The sequence below is a fragment of the Aquila chrysaetos genome, chromosome 21, assembly GCF_900496995.4.
Source record: "Aquila chrysaetos chrysaetos chromosome 21, bAquChr1.4, whole genome shotgun sequence".
NCBI lineage: Eukaryota > Metazoa > Chordata > Aves > Accipitriformes > Accipitridae > Aquila > Aquila chrysaetos.
Window position 1 is genome coordinate 23,311,209 of NC_044024.1, and position 20,190 is coordinate 23,331,398.

At 47.4% G+C, this 20,190-nt stretch overlaps 2 protein-coding genes across 2 annotated transcripts; one reads left to right on the plus strand and one right to left on the minus strand.

Moving 5' to 3' along the window:
• Nucleotides 1–398: 398 nt before the first annotated feature.
• LOC115333923 (cis-aconitate decarboxylase-like) lies at nt 399–6,523 on the minus strand. Its single transcript, XM_029997515.1, has 6 exons — nt 6,441–6,523; nt 5,802–5,856; nt 2,842–3,029; nt 2,569–2,661; nt 2,069–2,274; nt 399–1,317 (listed from the first exon to the last, which is right to left on the minus strand). Exons 1-6 carry the CDS (start codon nt 6,459–6,461, stop codon nt 399–401), a joined length of 1,482 nt encoding a protein of 493 aa, XP_029853375.1. The 5' UTR covers nt 6,462–6,523.
• A 359-nt stretch (nt 6,524–6,882) lies between these two features.
• LOC115333921 lies at nt 6,883–20,190 on the plus strand. The gene is made up of 11 exons (XM_029997512.2): nt 6,883–6,911; nt 10,784–10,944; nt 11,451–12,905; nt 13,741–13,833; nt 14,422–14,526; nt 15,176–15,285; nt 16,233–16,427; nt 17,670–17,832; nt 18,679–18,844; nt 19,001–19,095; nt 19,726–20,190. The coding sequence occupies exons 2-11, from the start codon at nt 10,788–10,790 to the stop codon at nt 19,809–19,811; spliced, it is 2,625 nt and encodes an 874-aa protein (XP_029853372.1). The 5' UTR covers nt 6,883–6,911; nt 10,784–10,787; the 3' UTR covers nt 19,812–20,190.

Genomic DNA, 20,190 nt, shown 5'->3' on the forward strand with positions numbered 1-20,190 from the left:
ACTTCCTTTTCTTCCCAGACTCAGCGGTTAGGCATTCTGCGCAGAAAAACTTTGAATGCAGCTTTAAAAAATATCTAGACACAGTTCCTTCTGGGGAACGAGCTTCCAAATGATACCCCAGGATTCTCATAGATTCCCATGGGATTTTTTTTGTATTTGTGGTGGCCTTTCAGCTACTCAGACAGCACCAACCATGAGTTGAAATTTAATCTGTGTACTAATTACTGACACAGACACACCTCCTGCCTCATGGGCTCCTTTGGTATTAAAGCGCTTGTTTTGACTTCAAGGGGTGGGAACTTTCCTGTCATTGGAAATCAATACTAAAGCACCAATGAAGAAAGGAATCAGAGTTTCACCAGGGCAAGTCCCTTGTCAAAAACCCACTTGCTGTTCCCTCACAGGCTGCAGGCCAGCTGGGAACTATCTGACAGATTCTCCAGGTTGTCCACCATAGTGATGATGGCTTCTATTTTTTCTTCTGGAAGCACATGAGAGGCGTTGGATCGAAACTTCTTCAGCAGCGATTCTTTGCTCAGAGGCTTCCTCCAGTGCCCATAGAAAGTGTCACATTTGCCCGTCAGGACATCCCCGCTGTGCAGGAGCAGTGCCACCTCTCCGTACATCTTGTCAAAGTTGGCCACATTGTCTTCGGGGTGCTCCACCACCACTTTGTCCAGCAGCTCCCTCACCTCCTGCCGGTGGATGCTGCTCTCCGTGAAGGAGCTGAGGCCCACTTCACCATCCAACAGGGCAGTACAGGCATTGAATTGGAAGGAGTGTCTAGCCTGGTGTTCAGAGCTGGGGAAAGGCCGATTGATGTACTTCGACACCGGGATCTTCAGCACAATGGTGCGGATCAAAGAGGGAGAGAAGGACCCTGCATAGTTGATGAAGAGGTTCCGGACAGACAAGGCAGCATCCACCACCCAGTGCATCCCCAGGTGGGCTGGGAATCGCTTGAAAGCAATATCCTGCTTCTCCAAGAGGAATTCATGATGGTCACTTGGTGTGGACAGTGGTTTGGGTTGATAGACACTGTAGAAAGCACTGAATCCAGAGCAACCAGGGATATCATCCAGAATTAAGGGGTTAGCCTCCATCCCTCGGGCGGCCAGCAGTGCTGCTTCAAAGCCCAGGCGGGTAGCATTTCCGATATGCAACGGCTTGGCTTGGGTGGCAGCGTTTGCCATGGGTGCCCCTGCAAGCGATGCGGCAATGCCCAGAGCGTGCCCGCACTGGGCCGCGCTGAGAGAGAGCAGTTTTGCGGTGGCCGCAGCACTGCCCATGGTACCGACCACCGAGGGAGGGTGGAACCTAAAGGGGAAATTGCAGATATGAGCATCCCTGCCTGCTTGGCACAGGCAGAACCCAAGCACCTCACCTACCAGGCCTGCCTATGCGACTGGAAATGAACTGCCAAGTCAGGCAGTGGAAATCCTTCACGGCTCTGGTGCAGGTGGGATTCACCTAACTCAAAATTTAGCCATCCGGAAACTACGCATCTACTTGAAACCTCATTGGAGACAAGAGGGTGAGCTCAGCATCTCCAGAAAGCAAATTTTAATTTTCCCTAAAAGTAGGTGGCACGGCTTGTGTCCATACAGCCAAACTTCCCCCCGCCCAGACAAATAAGGTGGCCTCATCCAACGTGCCCGAGTAACAGTTCCTGGTCGATGATATTCCTTGGACCACACCAGGGCACTGTCTGGTGAATGGCAGTTGGCACAGGCAGAAATTGTGCCAAGGACTGTGCCCACAATTAAGCTGTCTGCATGGCTGTGGGCCACTGCCTGTCCTGTGCTCTTGGCCTGGTTAGTTTAGATGACGACACTGCAGACTCAGTGGTAGTCCTCTTGGTGGTTATTTTTGAGGCAAGATCACTGGAGGTCACCAAATGACTATGTGGTGCCTCATGAGCTCTGGCAGAACTGGCATTGTGCTCTCAGTAGGGGTTTACCCTGATCTTGAGTTCAGCCGGACTTAAACAAACATTTTGAAACCCTGAGCAGGCCTGTCAACAGACTCACCAACCCTCTTCCTACTCGGGGAAGAAAAGGAGATTTACCTTTTTGGAATGTCATGAGCCTCAGTGGAGAAATGCATGAGCCTTCCTTGCACTTCCAGGCCCACATTAAATGCCAGCAGGAAATCCATGCCATTGGGTTTGGTGCTTGGAGGTAGCATCTGGGAAGCTGCCAGAAGAGCTGGCAGAACAGCCCCTGATGGGTGAGTAGCAGGGTGCCAGGTATCGTCAAAGTCCATGGAATGAGTCTGCCAGAGAAATGGAGATAAGGACATGCTGGTGTGAGGGGCTGGAAGTTGAGGGAGCTAGGGGTCCTTGCTGATATTGCTGAGCCTACGTCTGTAACAACATTCACCCAGTCACCTGGTGGTCCCCACGGTGGCTGTTTGGTCCCTCTAAAAGCAGTGTGCAAGACTGGAGAGGAGCCCATGTCTTCTTGTCCCTCATTACCCCTCCCAGTTACCAGTTTGCTTTCTGTAATATTAGCTAGTGTCTTTGAAGGCACCACAAAGCAGAGCTTCTCCTGGAAGAGCCTGCCTTACCGCAACTCCGTTGGTGAACGCAGCCAGCGTGGGGGAGAGCTTTACGCCTGGCTTGCCATAGACAGAGCTCACAGCAACTGAAGAGTACAGCTCCTGTGAAAGGGAAGGAAATTCAGGTGAGGACCTCGAGTGAAGTAGTGGTTGTGTGATGCCAGAACACCCTTCTACTGCAAGGCAGGAGTCCTACGTCAGCCTTGAAATAAGGCTTTGGTTGTGGTGGTGGTGTCAAGGTGGGGACCACATAACTACATGGTAATATAGGGCTTCTCCTACCCGGCAGTACCGCAGAGCGATATCAAACACGTGCGTCGTGCTGCCCACAAGGCCAACCCCAATGCTGTCGAGGATCATCCTCTTGCTTCTCTGACGGACAGTCTTGGACAAGTGCTCAGGTCGTACTGCATGGATGAAGGAAGCAAAGCTGCTGGTCACAGTCTCATCTGGAGCACTCCTGGCCACCACTGCAGCACCAAGAGAGAAGGGAGGGGGTAAAGACACATGTGGGCCATGTGCTGACAGCTCACTGGTCTTCACTCTCTGGTCTCACTGAATTTATTGAAGGGCAAAGGCAGCTGGAGAGTGCAGGATCTGCCCAGCACGTCCCTTAGGTCATAAGGCTGCATACAGCCCTACAGATCTGGGAGGGGATGTATGGCTTCCCTGTGCTGTCCCAGGCTGGGAGCCTCTCCCCGAGAACGCCATTTGGGCCCAGAGTCACCTCCTGTGGCTTCAGGCACTTGGCGGAGTCTCAGAGAGGAGCACCATGGCTCCAGGCTCCCTCTATAAACAGTGGAGAGATGCTCCTGGACCCGGGACTGGCATCTTCTCCGAGGGGAGGTGCCACTTCTCCCCCACCGCCGGCACAAGGAGCCCAAGGCGAGCAGGCTGGTGTGAATCCTGTCCCTCTCCATGGGTTTTCAAGGGTCCACAGCATGTCCTGTCTGCTACTGCCTTCACGTTCCGTAAGGGCTGCTCTGTGCACCTCCCGGCGTGGCTTCAGGAAGGTTCAAGTGAAGCAGTTTCAGGGCTCAGCCACATCCCCCCACCCTGGGTTTCAAGCGACCATCTTTTGGGGAGTCAACACAAATTATGTCCCTTTATCTGGAGAAAAGGCAGAGCAGGTGCCCCGCTACATGACCAGCAGTGCTGTGCTGGGAGTGGATCACATAAACCCCAAACTTCCTATAGCTTCCATTATTTTTTGGCAAGCAGGACTAGACCCAAAGCCCAGATTTATCCAGAAGTTTGGTCCTACAAGGCACCAAGGTGTCTTGACTCAGCCAGCAAAGCTCTTAAGCCCTATGCACTCGAAAGGATACTAGCGCTGAAAAAAAAGTCCTTTGTGTGTTCTTTCATAGCTGAGCTCAGCATATCAGAGGATTCAGCCTATGCTTCAGAAGGGTATTAAACCAGAAGACCTCCTGAGCTTCGTGTTTGAAGGAAAGTTTTTCCTGTCTCTGAAAACACCTTTGCTGGTAGACAAGAAGCAACACATCGAACTTCCCAAGGCAAAATCAGTGTCCATATTTATGACCTGTAAGGTAGAGCTGCGCAGACAGCACAAGGTACTGGCACTTTTGGACTTGGAAGTCACCATTTCCAAATCTTTGGAGGTGTTAAAATTTTGTGGAACTGGATTTCAGTGACAAATTGCTTTGTTTTGATGTTATAATTATTATGACCCATTATAATTTATAATATAATTTTGAGAGTGCACATGAGAGTAGGAAAACTATAAAATTCAATATAGCTAACATTTGCATGATTGCAAATCCATATTTATATACACACATATACATGTATGTGGGGGATACACACACACATGCACACAGATAAAAGATGGCATTAATGTCCAAATGAAACTAATCACATGAAAAAGTCAAGATGAGTGAAGCAAGAAAATAAAAATACTTTGCTTCAACATCTTACAGGAAACCTCATCAAAATCAGCAGGTACATATGACACTTTATTTTTTAAACAAAAAATATCCCAAATAAAAAAAATGACTATTCCTTAATTTCACTAGCTTGTATTCATTCTTAAATGTCATGCCTACTGACTCACAGTTTGCTTGCAAATGTATTTGGACTCACCTCGAGCCTAGGAGTCTAAAAACCACTTGTAAACACAGCTGAGAATGTCATCATTGCTGTGACTCACTGAAATAAAATTCACTCCTTGCAGCGGCTCTATGAAATATATTGATATAGGAATCTGTAACACTCAGCAGTTTGGAAACCTTCTGCTGACAAAAATCTGCGTCCTCTCTGTGTACTCTGAGAGCATCTTCAGTATAGCACAAACGAAAGCACCAACACCCTCAAGGAGAAGGAAACAGTGAAGTCAAACTAGATTGGAGAGGCTGGAGGAAAATCTGCTCGAATCACACTGCACCCATAAAATCATGATTGCTTCCTTCCTGTCATCAAATGCTCTTTGTCCCTTCAGTAGGCAGTGATATTTTTTAACCCTTCAGTTAAAAACATTTCATGACTCCAGTGGTTTTGTCCTGGTATGGCAGCTGTGCTGCAGAACTTAAAAAAAAAAAAAAAAAAAAAAAAAAAAAAAGATTCTGTCCAAGACCAAATAGATCTGCATGGATTATTATTATTTCTCTTGTTCTCAAGTGTTCAGTAAGTAACATTCGTTGCATTTATTGTACTAAAAACACATTTTAAAATAAGTTAATAGACAAACTTATAATAGACCAAGTGGCTACACCACAAAGTTCTACTTAATTTGTCTGAGCAGAGAAGCTGTAGACATGCAGTGCTGGAGAAGACAGCACACTGGCTATGAGACACGGAGAATGGTCCGCGAATCACTGCAAGCAATGCTAATAGCAAGATCAGATGTAATAAAGCAGTAATGACAAATGGAGGAGTTAAGGATCAGAACAATCTGATGACAGCTACAATTTAAGTATCTTACATTTATGGTCAAAGAGTAAGAATTTGGAAAGTCTGGTTCTAAATCAGTTAAAGTTTCAGGTTTAGCGCTGGACTAGCAATCAACATATCTGCCAGTTGATACTTTTCTCCTTGTTCTTTAGCAACCGAGGGCAATAACCACCACAAGACCCCCCAAGCATGCTTTGTCTTCCAAGAATTTGAGCGGTTTATCTCAGCACGCTTAGCCCAGCACTTTTTTTTTTTTAAAAGTCATGACATGATTATTTTGGGATGCTCTTTAAAAAAGGATAGGGAATGCTATTCTGCAGAGAGATACAAACCATGAGCAGCAGTTTTGTGAACTTGCCGGGAGCTTGCCAAGAACTTCTGGGATTTCTAGAGTAAAGACAAAGAGCATTTGTCACCTAAGCTGCTTGAACTTTTTCACAGCCGTTTTACCGGTTGTGACTCTAACATGGCATTGTAAGACACTCACAGATCAAACGAGTGGATAAAATGAACTACATATTTAAAGGAGGAAAAAAATATTTTCCAAAGCTCAGTCCAGCAGGGGTGCCAAGAATAGCCAGGGAAATAAAGCAGCACAGGAGAAGGGGCAGCACAGCCTTTTCAGACCTACCATGAAATCCTCTTACGGCTGTGAGCAGAACCAGCTCAGCGTGGACACGAGGAGAAAAACCACACAGTACATCCCAACAACAACAACCCTCCCGCCATGGCACCATACAAAACACATTTGGGACACATAAAAGGAACAGACATGGAAGGAACAGGTTAGTAACTATGAAAAAAAGTGTCTGTGAAAACCATCTGCTTTTGTTAGTATTGGGGCAGGCTCCCATTTAATGTCACGACAATTCTGACCAGTTGAGGAACCGCCCGGAAAACGACATTACCTCCTTAAAGTGAAAAAGGAAAGATCAGAGATGGATAGGTTTCGTACATGAAATAGTAGTTACCTGTAAGGTTAAGTAGAGCATGCTGGTGGCTGTTACCACTGCTTAATCCCCAGCTCTGCACTGCTCTATTCGAGGGATGGGAGAGGTGTCTGTCTGAAAGGTGCTTTGGTGTCAGGGTTTATATATGCTTCTGAAAGGCAATTTGCTTTTTGTTTTTTTGCAACTGAATTTCAAGTGTGATGACATCAGCCTCTGGGGACTGAGAGGGTGGGGGGAATAGATGAGGAGGGGTGGCTTTTTTCTGCTGAACAGAAGGGAAACCCCCCCTGGTTTCAGGAAATAAAAAAAAGATTTAAGACAATAACTGACAAAGTTCAAGGAAATTCCTGTCTCCAAAATGCCATAGGTGCCAATGTGTGAAGCAACTGGCCCCAGGCTCCTCCTACAGAGGAGGACTATAAAACTGGTACTTACCAGGAAATGAGAGGGACAAGAGCATCCTCCCATTGAGCTGAAGTGTCACCAAACCAGGTAATCCAAGCTGCAGAGGGAGAAGCGTGGCATTGGTGTTTTTCTTTGATGCTTTTCTTGAATACATTCAGTGTTTTGTCATTTGGCTGAATCTTTTCATAGCTCTCCTTCTTCTAAATACTCAGCTCTGCGATGTTGCCTGCCATGTGCTGCCGGTTCATTGAAATGTTAGTGCAGACATGAACGCTGTAGCTTCCAGGAGACATCAGGACCCTTTGTTCCCAAATGAATGTTTGGACTTTGGGGGAATGCCATGGCTCTTTGCTTTGTCCATTAGTGAAAACTGGGGACATTTAACATGCTGTGTATTATTTGGTACAGAATAACAGCCTGGTGTGATACACCTTGCATTTAAAACCAGCCTGAATTTTCTACTAAATACTAGGCAGACCCATGATCACTGTGAATGTAGCAATGCATCTCAGGCAACTTCGTGCTGTTTTTCACCAGAGGAGAGTCAGGGTTGTGATATTTAATCCAGCTGCGTAGTGTTGTCGTTCACTGTTAATCTTGCTGTGTGCTTATCCAAAAAGTATTGCATTTCATTTTCTTAACATGTTTATCTTGAGAGACGCAGTGTTTTCTCAGAGCTATATAAACATTTGTTATCATTAGTAAGGTGGGATGGAAAACTAATCGCAAAATGCCACTGGGGAATAAGAGTCTGAAAATTTAACTTCTGGGTATCTATATATGTGTCCCATGGCATGCTAAACCTTGCTCCAACCTCCTGTGGAGGCAAAGTCCATACACCAGCATATTCCCTTTAATATTAGCCAAGGTGAGGAAGCCCAGGCAGCAGATGTCAGTGCAAAGCGGATGCACACAGTGATGTCTGCAAAGCCCGGGTATAACAGCAAGATGGAGAGGGGGTGCAGAGGGGAATTATCTTTTCCGGAGAGGGTGAAGGAAGTTACTGTGAGCGAGGCGGCAAGTAAAGGAAAAGGTTTTCAGAGGCTGCAGCCCGGCTGGCACGCTGGCCACGTGGGCATGGCTCAGAGGTCACGCTGAGGGGAGAAGAGCCACGACGGGGGGGGGAGGACATCCCAAGCCATTTCTGCAAACCCCAGGCTGAAGAATGTCAGGGGGGAGCAGGAAAAGCAAAGAAGACAGAGGAGGTGGGGTGGGTGAGGGGATGGCTCTGGCTCTGCCTTCGCTGCACGAGGGATTTGTGCAACGGAAGGCTCCCCCCGGGCTGCCCCATCCGTTCAGTAGAGCCAGCTCTCTGAAAAGCCTGGCAGTGCCCCAGGTCTCCAGGTACCTCCCCACCGTGGGGACGTCTCCATCCTCGCGGTTTCCTGGACAGTGGCTGTGCTGGCTTGTACCCCATGTGGACAGAGAGCTGCTAACCCCACACGGTAGAAAGGGACTTCCCCTTTGCTCCTCTGCCTCCGCACTGCCCTGTGTTGCCTGCATAATCTCTACCCAAAAAGCTACGTTGCACCAGTCATTGCTGAGGACGCCCAGTTTGCAGACTTCAGCGCAAAGGAAAGGCGTGGTGGGAGATCCCTCCTTGCCGTGTTGCACAGATTGGGGAGCAGAGGTGTCACATTATCAGTTTTCTGTAGTGCATGCAGAGAAACAGGTCCTTACAAAGTGCCAGAGGCAGCAGCTGTATGAAACGGAGAGTGGCAGCAGCAATGAGTGGTTTTATCCTAGAGGCAAACAAGGCTCGGGCATACTTTGAACAGAAAACACCTCAGAGTGTTTCCACGCAGACCCTCGTTACTCCAGATCTTGGTGCAGCCCACAGCGTTACTAGTGCTGCTACTCTTGAGAAGAACGGGAGGAGATTAATTATTTGATGTGTCCTTATGTTGCACTAAATAGAGGACGGGAGGCAATGCACAAATGCTGAAATGGTCTTCGGACAGGGACCACAAGTCTGTGTTTGCAGTGCATGGGGGAATATTGTGGGTAGGTGTGAGCGGAGCAGGTCTGCAGCTGTTTCCAACCCCAAAACCCTCTCCTCCCAAGGGAAGCTCCTTCATCCTCCTCCTTTTCCATATCTTGATCTAAATCCTCTCACATCCTTTCCCTGTACACCTCTGTAGCCTGATATGGCATATTCTGGTATATCTTTTCCCCCCTTCTCAGATGTCCTATGATGGATTGCACTGCAAGCAGAGGGAATCAGCCCTATTAGTTGTGTCTCTACATCCTTCACAAAACCAAGGTGTATATCGCAGGCTCTAAAACTGCTTGCACAGCTAGTTATGCAGTAACCACCAACAAAGTGAGCCTTGGCAAATTGAAAACCACTTCTGTGAGCCAAGCAGTCACCTGGCCAGCCCATCTTCCTCTAGAAAACCCATCTCATCCTCCTCCAGAAACCGACTCAAAACAGGGGCTTGTTGCAGCATGCCTAGAAAGCCACTGTCTGAGCTATTTCAGAGTGAAACATCTGGAGGAACTTAATATTGTGGCCCGCCTCCAAGTATAACCATTTAAAGCAAACCACTTATTTATATCTGAATGTCATTTAAAAAAAAAAAAAAGACAACATCATGGACTCCAGAGGAAGCTGCTCAGCTCTTCCTAAGGGTGCATCGTTTCTCAGGGCCTCCTTCAAGTTAGTAGTTTATACAGATGCTTAACGTTAAAAGAGTGTTCCTCCCGCAGAACTGTGATTTTGTGCATCTGTCTTTCCAAACCAGAAAGTCTGACCTTTTGCACAACCAAATAATTAATGAATTAATTTTCCCCCAAGGTTCACTTGAAAGTTCTTACCCTTTCCACATTTCATGAGTGTTTAAGTTGCTGAATCAGTTCAGAGTTGTTAGGAGTCAATCTATCCTTCACTCTTCATTTTTGTGAAAACTACATCCTTCAGAATAAATGGAGAGAAAGAAAACACGGGGGTTTTAGTGGAATAGAAGAGTCCAGAGGCCACTGATGTTTGCAAAACACGTATGTCTGCCCAGCAATACTGTGTGTTTAGAGTAGGCACTGGGATTTATGTTCATTAATATTCAAAAAACTCTTTCTTCTTTGGGTGGTGCTCCTTCACTCCCTTTCACTTCCCATATCAATAGTAGTGCCGCATGCTTTCCTTTCTTTCCAAAAGGCTTTTTGGAATGGCTGAGAACAGAATACATCACTTTCTCCCTTTCCAGCTCCTTTAGGTCATAAAATGTTCTAAAAATGCCAAAATAACAAGAGCATTGCTGTTTTATTTTCTTCTTTGTTTCCTAACAAAAACCTCCAGAGAGAAAACTCCAGCTCATGGTACCCAGGAGTGCAGAGGAATGGAAATGTGGGGGCTGCCTGCAAATAGACGAGTTAATGGTAGAAATATGAAGGGTTTGAAAATAGACTATTTAGTCACTAAGGTTTCAAGAAAGGGATGGAGCTGGAAAATTCCATCTGGAAGGGAGACTGTGTATGTGTGCGTTGTGCCTGCCTGTTTGTCTGTAACAGTGGATAAGAAATGTCCTGGAATGGCTCAAAAATACCTTGTGGGTTTCGTCTGAATGTTTGTTCGTTTGTGTTAGGCTATTCATTCCTCTCCATCTCCAGCAGCCTGGAGAAGAGGGGGCAGGAACCATCACCACCACCTGCAGCGCTTTGGGGCACCTAAACATGTTTTTGCCAGAAATCCTCGTAGCCTAAATAGGTTGTGTGTGTTTTTTCTGGATAGGGCTCTGGAAAGTAGGCACCTAAAGTTCTGCTTTGAATTGAGCCTTTGTCTGGAGCAACGAGCGGGGAGGAACGATGGAAACACCTGAGCCTGTCACCAGTTTCTCCCTCCTCGGAGCAGGGGCATGGCTCTGAAGGCTGGCTGAGCGCCCGAGCCAAAGCAGTGCTGGTCTAGACGCCGACGACGGTGAGGTTGTGGGGGCGACCGCCGACACTCTTGTTTTGTCTGGAAGGGCCATGGCGAGCGCGGCGGGTTTCGCGGCCGTCTTTTACAGCGAGCCGGCGGTGCTGGGGCTCCTTGCGAACGTGGTCAGCGCCTTCCTCCTCTGCCTGCAGAACTTCGCCGTGGTGCACACCGGCCTCGGGCCACAGGGAGCAGAGGACATCCTCGCAGGTGGGTGATGCTGCTCACGGGGGACACTGGGGCTGCTGGTCGGAGGTGAACTTTCCCTGAGAGCGCCAGGCAGGATGGACTCTTCGAGAGTCATCCCCATGGGCCAATGGACAGCACTGGTGGGGAAATGTAGGGTTTTCTCCAACGGACAGAGGGTCTGTGTGCTCCCTAGGACAGCTGCTCCTCCTTCCCCAGCAACTCTGCCAGGAATCTGGTCCAAACCCTTCAGGTCCCATTCCCCTACCCTCACAGATCCAAACCGCTCCTGGACCTGCTCACCATACCGAGCCTACTAAGGGGCTCAGTGGCCGCACACCAAGGCTCAGCACAGAAATTGTCATCAAGGTGGGAAGAGAGGGGAAGACAGAGGCCACAGGGCTAGTCACAAGAAGGCTGTGGGATCTGGGGCGGGCTGTCCCCCAGAGCTTGCAGATGCAGCACCGCTTCCTGCAGCTCAAGCCTTTTCGTGGCTTGCCTCCTACCTGACCTCTTCATGTGTCTCTCAGGTGTCCACCTCGTCCTGATTGGAGGCTTCGTCCAGCTCCTGGCAGGATTTCTTGCATTCCGCAAGTACGACCACCTCGGAGGCGCAGCTTTTCTCACCTTCTCCGCTCTGTGGAGTAGCTACGGGGCTACACGCATCATTGCAGCCGCCTACCCCTCCTTGCAGAACATAACGCTGCCCTCAGGGAATGCCAGCCACCTCCTGCCCACTGGCATGGCCCACCTCTCTGCCAGCCAAAGCGCGGTGGCGGGGCTGGTGGCCTACATTTCCATTTCCTTTATCCTCTCTTTCTGCTCAGCCACAGTGAACTACATTATGCCCTTCATATTTGGGGCCATCGCACTTGCCCTGGTGTTTGAAGCTGTCGCACTGTTTGGCCAGTGGGCCCTGGTAGTGTCAGGTGTCATTGAGCTTGTCATTGTCATGTGTGGGTTGTATGGAGCGGTGGCTCTCCTGTTGAAGGGCGTCACACAACGGTACGTCCTTCCAGGCTTTGGGCATCCTCTCTTCAATGTCTTGCTACTGGGGTCAGCACAGAAGAGCTCTTCCAAGGCCATTGGGGAAGAAAAGAAAAAGAATACAAAGTATGCCGAGCCAATGGCCCTGGGCAACATCTGCGATACTGTCTCTCCCTTTTTATTTGCCTTTTACTTCTTTGGGTACATGAAGAACTTCTGTGTCGGAGCAGCGTGGATATCCATCATCTCCAGCTGCCAGCTGCTGTCCAGCTTCTACAGTTATCTGAGAGGCGATGTCTACTACACTACCAAGTTTGGTGTCCACAGTCTCTACTGGCTGGTGATGTCTTGGGAAGAGTTTACACTCACCACCTTCCTTGGGCTGTCCAAGGCTCAGGAAAGCAGGCTGGGAATGTTTGGAGGGTGGTTCTTCTTGGCCATTGCCTGCATGCTCTTTCTGATGTCAACCCACAAAGATACCCTGGAGATGCTGCAAAATGCCTCGTTCATCATCCTCACAACCGCCTCCATCCATCAGATCCCAGTGCCAGGAGCTTACCTGTTCCTGGGGGCTGCCTGCAGCCTTTGCACTGCTCTCTCAATGTACGCCACTTTTGCCAGCCTTATCAACTCCATCGGGGAGAAGGCTTTGATTCCAGTTGGTGCCCAGGCTATGTCCAGCTCAGCTCTTCAAACCACACTGATGACCGCCAAAATCTTCTTCACACGGTCCAAGAATTTCCCAAGCGGCACCAGAGCTGAAGTGCCAGATGCCTTGTTCTATATCTGCAATGGCCTGGCTGCAGTCTCTGCCATCCAGGGTACTTTCAGTGACCCCAGCAGACAGCAACTCTCCATACCCTCCGTGCTCATCCCAGGAGCCATAATGCAGCTGTATGTCTGCAGGATCCAGGTTCAAGGAGGGAGAAGGTTTGGCTGCATTCTTCCATTCTGCTATGCTGCCTTCTGGGGAGCGTGGACTTGGCTTCGGTTTGCAGGTAAGGTCAGGATTACTATTTCGCTTACCCAAAAATAAAGGGATGTTTTTAGGAAATTTCAGATTGCTTTCTCCAACATAATTCCTTCTCCCAGGGGAATCAATGACATCAGGTTTACCAATATTCCTTCTTGTAAAAAGATAGTGGCCAAACACACCAGCTTATACTCATGTAATTGATTGCCACTGCTGCAGTCACTTGGTACTCTCACAGGTACAAGAGTCTAAGTTGTGTCTTCAACTCCAACTGAGGTCAAGATTTCCCTGCTAAACTATTGTGAGACAGCACTCAGACTGTCTCTGGGCTGTTATCTCAGAATAACAGTTCAGGACATGCTTTTTTAGGCAGTGGAAGACTCCAGGTTCTGGATTTTTCCTTCAGAAGCCCAGAGCAATTCATCTTAGTTGATCATAGCCATGAAAGAAGATCTCAGAATGACGAGTCCAGGCTTTAAAAAGCCTTATTTAGCACCAGGCGGGCAGCATGTTCGTACAGCCTCCATGCCAGGTCCTATTAGAATGAGCACCCTTGGGGAAAGTTAAAGCTGTTGCTTAAGAGGTATGGCAAGAAGCTATTAATGTTTTCAGCCAGACCCTGTTTATTACAAGCTGGAGTAAAATCATCAGCTTTTTTGGATAACCATCACCAGTTCTTCAGTTAATACCTCAAATGCTTTGCACTGCAGAAGCAACGGGTTTCGATGCGATAGATTTTCCTTCTAGCGGCCACCATCAATTAGTTTGAGTTATAGTCATTCCAACTGCAGATATGTCATTCTTCTGTTACACTGCACTTAATGGTTTGCTCACAACCAAATCTGCTGGTCCTATTTCAGGCCACTTGGTGAACATCAGTGCGGGGAACAGTGAAGGATTCACTGCTGGTTCTATTGCCTTTTTGGTGCTCAACACTTTTTTAATTATTTTAGGTAAGTCTCAGTACCATATGTGATCATTTATTGAGGGGTATTTGGGGTCAGATCATTAATTGCATCTGTGGTCACTCTGTGGTGGACATGCACAAGTGAGGGAGTCCCAGCTCTCTCTGTCACTCCAGTTAAGCAAGAACTGAAATGTTTTGCCTGCAGCCAGTAACAGAAGCTGAGTTGGGCTTAGAAGAAATAGTCACAAGGGAACGGAAGAACATTTCAAAGAAAATAAAAGGTTCAAATAAGGTGAAAGTGTTAGACGGACTGGGCCACTGGCATATATCCACAGTCACCCTCCAGCCCAGCTGCTGTAAATCAGAATCTTCTTGGCTGCCTGAGAAGTGTTTTCCATGTGAGCACAGTGTACTGGCAGATTAAGGGTTTGGCAGCTTGTCTCTTGAAAGCCGAGGGCTGAACAAACCATAGCCGCACCTCTCTGTTCCTCCATGAACAGGGAAGTCAGATCATGGACTGCTCAGTTTAATCAAATAAGATTAAGCTGATTTAGGAACTCTTCTGCTGTTTCACATACATTTTTATGGGCCATTCTCTGATGTGAGTCCTTCTTGTTTCTATTTCTTTTCACAGCTTCCTCTTTTAATGTGGTGCTTCTCTGCATGACCCTTGCAATGGAGCTCTTGACCATTTGTTTTCTGCTTTTTACATTGGAGAACCTCCCTTTGCCATTTGAAAGTGAGTTTTAGGTGAATGTGGTCCTCACACCTTCACCCATAAAGTGCAGTAAGTGGGTCCCTGGTTGGGGAGCAATGTTCTGCACAAGCTCAATACGGAAAAAAGCAAGCAGAAGAGTGTGTCATCTTTCCCTAGAAGACTGTGTGTGTGACTGGAGGAGGAAACCTTTCCTCAGAACATCCCCAGGTCCTTGATCTTTCTAATAAACATTTAGGTGTGGCTGATACTGCTGAATCAAGACAACCTCCTGAGATTCTGTATAGTCCTACTTCCTAGTAGTTGTTCAGTGAGCTAAGATTTGGGATGGACTAAACATGCCACCGGTGTGAACGGCTGTAGTTCCATTGAAGCTTTGGCTTTGCAGCAAGTGAGAATTTTATTTGTAATTACATAGAGTGTTTTAGCAAGATGCTTTGTAGAAGCTTTTCCACCAGGGGAAAAAAAAAAATCCATATGGCACAAGATGCACAGGTAGGCAAGCCTGGAAATGCCTTGCATTTTTAGACCCACAAACATGTTGGACTGCAAATGTTGCGTGACAGGAACGACTGAAGTAAATTTGCAATGCTGGGAAGTCATGAGACATAGAAGAAAATAAAAATTTGTCATCACCCTTCCTGCCTTTGACTCTCTGGGTTTTTTTTTTCAGTTGTGATGCTAAGCATCTTCAGCATCATCTGTTTCTATGGAGCAACAGCATCACTTGCGAACAGCATGTTTGGGAAGGATCTCATGATGATGGGACCCCCTCTGTTCACAGTAAGAGATTTTTTGCATGATGGTGTAGCTTTGCTGGTCAGGAGGGATACCCTGGGGTCTTTGGCCTTTGGTAGGGAACTCCCTAGGGGAGTTCAGATTTCCATTGAATGTCCTTCCTTTGAATCCCTTAGTGCCATTTGAAATCCCAGTCACAGCATTTCTGTAGGGAGCTAGGAGCTGAAAACAAGATCTCTTCCATTAAGAATAACATATATGGAAACTTGGAGAAAGGGCAGGGACATTTACAAAACTCCTACCTTGCTCCAAAATGCTAATCTCCATGGTCCTGTGGAATTAGCCAGCTCCAGTCCAAGAATTTGTTGACAGAATCTTTAAAGGCCATAACCTTGGGGGCAGGGAAGTAGGCAGTTAAAAGTTTCCCAAAGGGGACAGCAAGAACTCCACTGTATCTGTTAACTTTAAACTTGTTCTACTGTCTTCTATATCTGACCAAGGCAGTTCCACCCAACTGGGTTGATTGATGTGAGAGCTCTAATTCCTGCTACAGAGAAACTTTTTCATTAAATCAGCATTTCTAACCTCAGAGACTCATGAGAAAACACTTGAAACTTGATCTTATTCATGTTCCTCTGGATTTAAGATTCCCTAGCAGTTTCCTTAGCTCATTTTGGAGAGGAGTTATTTCTCCAGGAAGCAGTCACTGTGCTGGGTGGGATTCATCTCCTGTAATTTTAGGCATCAGCAGTTCAAATGTCCGCACCCGAGCTAGTCTTTTTGACTTTATTACTGGGACAGAAGTAATCACTTCTGCCTTGTAATTCATCTCACCTACTTCAGGTGAAGCGTCCCTAGAAGGGCTGCCTCTGCCCTTTGACTATCAAAGGAGCACGGCACAGTGAGATTTGGGTGGTCTGAATCCTACCCTGTGTTTCATACGTTTGCTTATTCCCACTGTAATGGGACTTGTTGCCTCCCGATTATTCCAGGCTGAGACCTCTAAGAAGGACACCGAAGATCCTCCACCCTGCATCTGCCCCAAGTCCCACTGTACAAGTGGCTTGAGGACCATTGCTGACTTGCTGAACAGAGGGGCTGTATGTGGGGTCCCGACGGACACCGTGTATGCTTTGGCAGCCTCCTGCAAACACCCTCAAGCCATCGAGAAGGTCTACAGAATCAAGGTGTGAACACAAGGCTGTCATCACGTTACTTGGATCCTGCTTATGTCCTATAGATGAGTTATGTACAGAAGCAGAAATGGGAGTCCCTTGGTTCGAGTTGTCCTAAGAGTCAGAATTTGACCACGGGTAGAGTTTATGAGCAGCCACACCAAAACGCCATGGACCATTTTTTGAGCTGAGCAACCTGGGCTAAAGCACCCTCTGCTCTGGGCATCGGGCACTGGGAATTAGACAGCTACGTCCTGTTTTACTGGGAGGGCGGAGGGCAAAGCACAAACCCAAACTGGAACAGCCCCGACGCTTGTCACAAGTGGGTCCGAATGTGTATTTGTCCTCTGTGTCTTACGAAGTGCTGAATCAGAATCCCAGGTCTAAATTTCCCCAGACTTCTGGAGACATTCAGTGCTGGAATCAGACCCAAAGTTTGCACCCTCAATACAACTTTTGCAGCCTGGCCCTGTCTATTCTCCATGAGGCAATTTCCTGGCTAGCCTGGAGAAATAAGCATAACAGACTATCTCAGCTGGCACTTAGTGTGAACATCAGCAACAAAGGCAGTCTTTTCTGTCCTGCTTTGGTGCCAATGCTAACCTTCCCTGTCGATGAGATAATATAAACAGAATGTAAATACATGCCCAGTTCCTTAGTCATTTGGCCCTGCTGAAACTGATGTCAGTTGAGGACTAAAATGACACTGCTTTGTGAGCTCTTTTTATTTTCCCTCCATATCACTGTTCATTTTACAGCAAACTTATTTCAAAGCATCGAAGAACTGAAGACACGGTCATGTAGATGTTGGTTTCCAGGGGGTTAGGGTCTCCTTCCATTATCCTGTTATGAATTGGTGAGTTTGGCCTTGATTTATACCAGCAAAAGTTAGAAGAAAATCAGGCCCCTGGTGTATAAGGTGTTAAAAGCATCGATAATGAGCAGAGCATCTCCATCCCTGTGTTGGTTGTGGCTAAAGCAGCGGATTTGGATGCATCCTGCCAAGATCCCAAGAGCAGACCGCTGTTCTCTCTCTTCTTCAATTTGCACATGCAGATCTGAGCTGTGGCATCTATCGCAGCATGCAGTCCCCTCCTGTGCTCAGCATTTTGTGCAGAGATAACATTTTGCTTGCTTGGAGCTCCTGGTCCCTGGGAAGCACACAAACTAGAATTCCAATGGGCTTCGATCTTCTCAACGCAAACTTTCTCTCTTCATCTATTTTTTCCCTTCCTCTCTTCCTGTTTTTTGCAGGACAGGCCTCAAGAGAAGCCCATCTGCATCTTTATTTCAAACCTGGACCAGTTGCGAGAAGCTGCTCCCCCCATCAGCCCGCTGCTTTGGGAATTCATGGAAAATGTTTACCCTGGTGGCATCGGCTGCATTATCAAGAAAGGAGAGTGGCTGAAGAAGTTAGGTGAGATGAACAGGACAGCCCTTCTCTCCCTCTTTCATGTTTTCAACACAGCAGGTCTGCAGTCCACACACCCTTTTGGATGTCAATGAGGAGAGATTCTGTTCATTTTATCCTGAGAAATCATCTCTGGAGCTCTTACATGTCTTGGTAAATGTTTAGCAGAGGGTGTTAATGAACTGGAATGACTCATGAACAGTGTGAGCCAGGGCAGTGATTTCTTTAACCCAGTCAAACTCGAAGGAAGGGAGGCTCATCAGCCTGGGAGGGTCACCTCTTTCAAGCCCATAGCTGTTAGCCAGGAATGAGCAACGCCTGGGTGGCGCACCAAAGACAGATGAGAGGTCCTGGGGGCAGATGGGGTTCCTATGGGCAACTCTCCTCATCGCCTCTTCCTTTCTACCATATGGACAAAGGCAAAACACTGTGAGCAGCAGTATGATTCACACTCAAACCTGGCTTCTGGGAATCAATGAAAATATTAAAGACTGAAGAAACAGTAGGAGTTATGTGTGCTTGACAGGCAGAGGTATGTGACAGAGGGTGGGAGGGTAGGCAATGATCACAAGAAGTTAAACTCTGTGACATAGGTAGATCCTATGTCCGTGAAGGCAGCTATGCAGATCTTCAGCCATTAATCTTTTCCTTTCGCAGTTAGTCCCAAAATCTTACAGCTGCTCTTGTGGATTTCTGATCAAGAAACTTTTTTGAAACTATACAGAGACTTGCAATTTTGTTTGGGGTGCGGAGCAGGGTCACTTGCAAAGAAAGGAGGAGATCTTCCTCTGATGCCATGCCAGGTATTGTGCCAGTCTCACCTCTGCCAACATCCTCTGTCTGCCTTTCCAGGGGTCGGAGCAGGCTACAGCAGAGTGGGAACTCAAGACAGTATCATGATCAGAGTGCCTGACCTGACTGTCCTGGTACACCTCATTGACATGACGGGACCCTTGGCAATCACATCTGCTAATCCTAGTGGAGAGGTTGACAGCACACACCATGACATGGTCATCTCGTGAGTACCCTGTTCATTGGCATTTCTACTGCAGTGCAAACCACCAGCAAGTTTAAGCGGTGTATAGATCACGATTTGATGCCCTGCATTGTGGGGAACTTCAGCACAATGTAATATGAAGTACTGTGTAGTTTTATTGGTTTTCCTTCCCTGCAGGCGTCTTGGCCATAAGCTGGAGGGTGTTCTCTGTGATGGAGAATCTGATGAGGTGGTGGCATCAACTGTGGTGAACTGCACGAAGATTGATGAAAGTGAGTGTAAGAACCACCCTTTCTATGTCAGCAATTACATTTTCCTGGGACATTTCCATTCCTTTCAATAGTATCAATCTGGCAGCACAGTGTGCTCCAAGAGTAACAGTTCTTGAGTGCCTGGACATTTGCAAACATGTTGATGAAGAGGAACAAACAAAAGATGTCCTTGGAGGACCTCTGTGTTGACAGAGAACAAGGCAGTGAGGAGAAACATGGTTGTGCAAGCAAATTCTGCCTTATAAAAGCAAAAATGCTTCAAGTGGGAGGGTGGATGCTTCTGAAAGGAACAGTGTATACTCCTTGTAGACCACCAGAATGAAGGGTTTACAGGAGCTCATCCACAATGATGTAATAGCACAAGCTGAGGTGGTGTTAGCTGGATCTGAGTTGTCATCTGAGTGGGATTCTCTAGTGGAAAACTAAACTCTTGAACAAAGTACAGGGACAGTGTTGGTGGGTGTTTTTGCTTTCTGACAAAGTTTCTGGTCCTCTTGCTACACGACTTTATTATTTGAATGTCCTGAGCATTTGGATGGCTTTAATGGTCCAAGATGTTCCTTTATAGCCCCATCCCTTTCTTTCACCCTTTGGGGATTATCCTAACTTTCTCATTCTTCCTCCGGAAAGGTGGCATCACCATCGTGAGAGAAGGCTGCATACCAGTGGGCAAGGTGATGCAGATATTTGAAAGCGTGAAGAACAGAGCAGTCTGAAACCACAGGAAACCTTCCCTGAGTGAAGGAACAGCGTCTGGCCTCACTAAAAGACGCGAGGCATCCCATGCCTCACTGGAGCACGTGGCCTTGTGAAAGCCATACCTTCTCTAATCAAGCACTTACCTCCTTGGGAAAGAGCAGCACTTCCCCACCCAGCATCTCTCCTGGGAGCTTTCTGCGGCTATTTATTGTTTATCTCCAGCAAGTGCCTGAAACCGCCGGGAGACCTGCCCACAGAGTGCCAGCAGGATCAGGAGCTGATGCTTTATTGCAGGAATTCCCAGAGTGCCTGTATTTCTTAAATGCCTTGAACTGTGAATGTCCTGCTTGCTTGTATATCCCCTTCCACAACACTCAGATGTGTGTATTTTAAAGT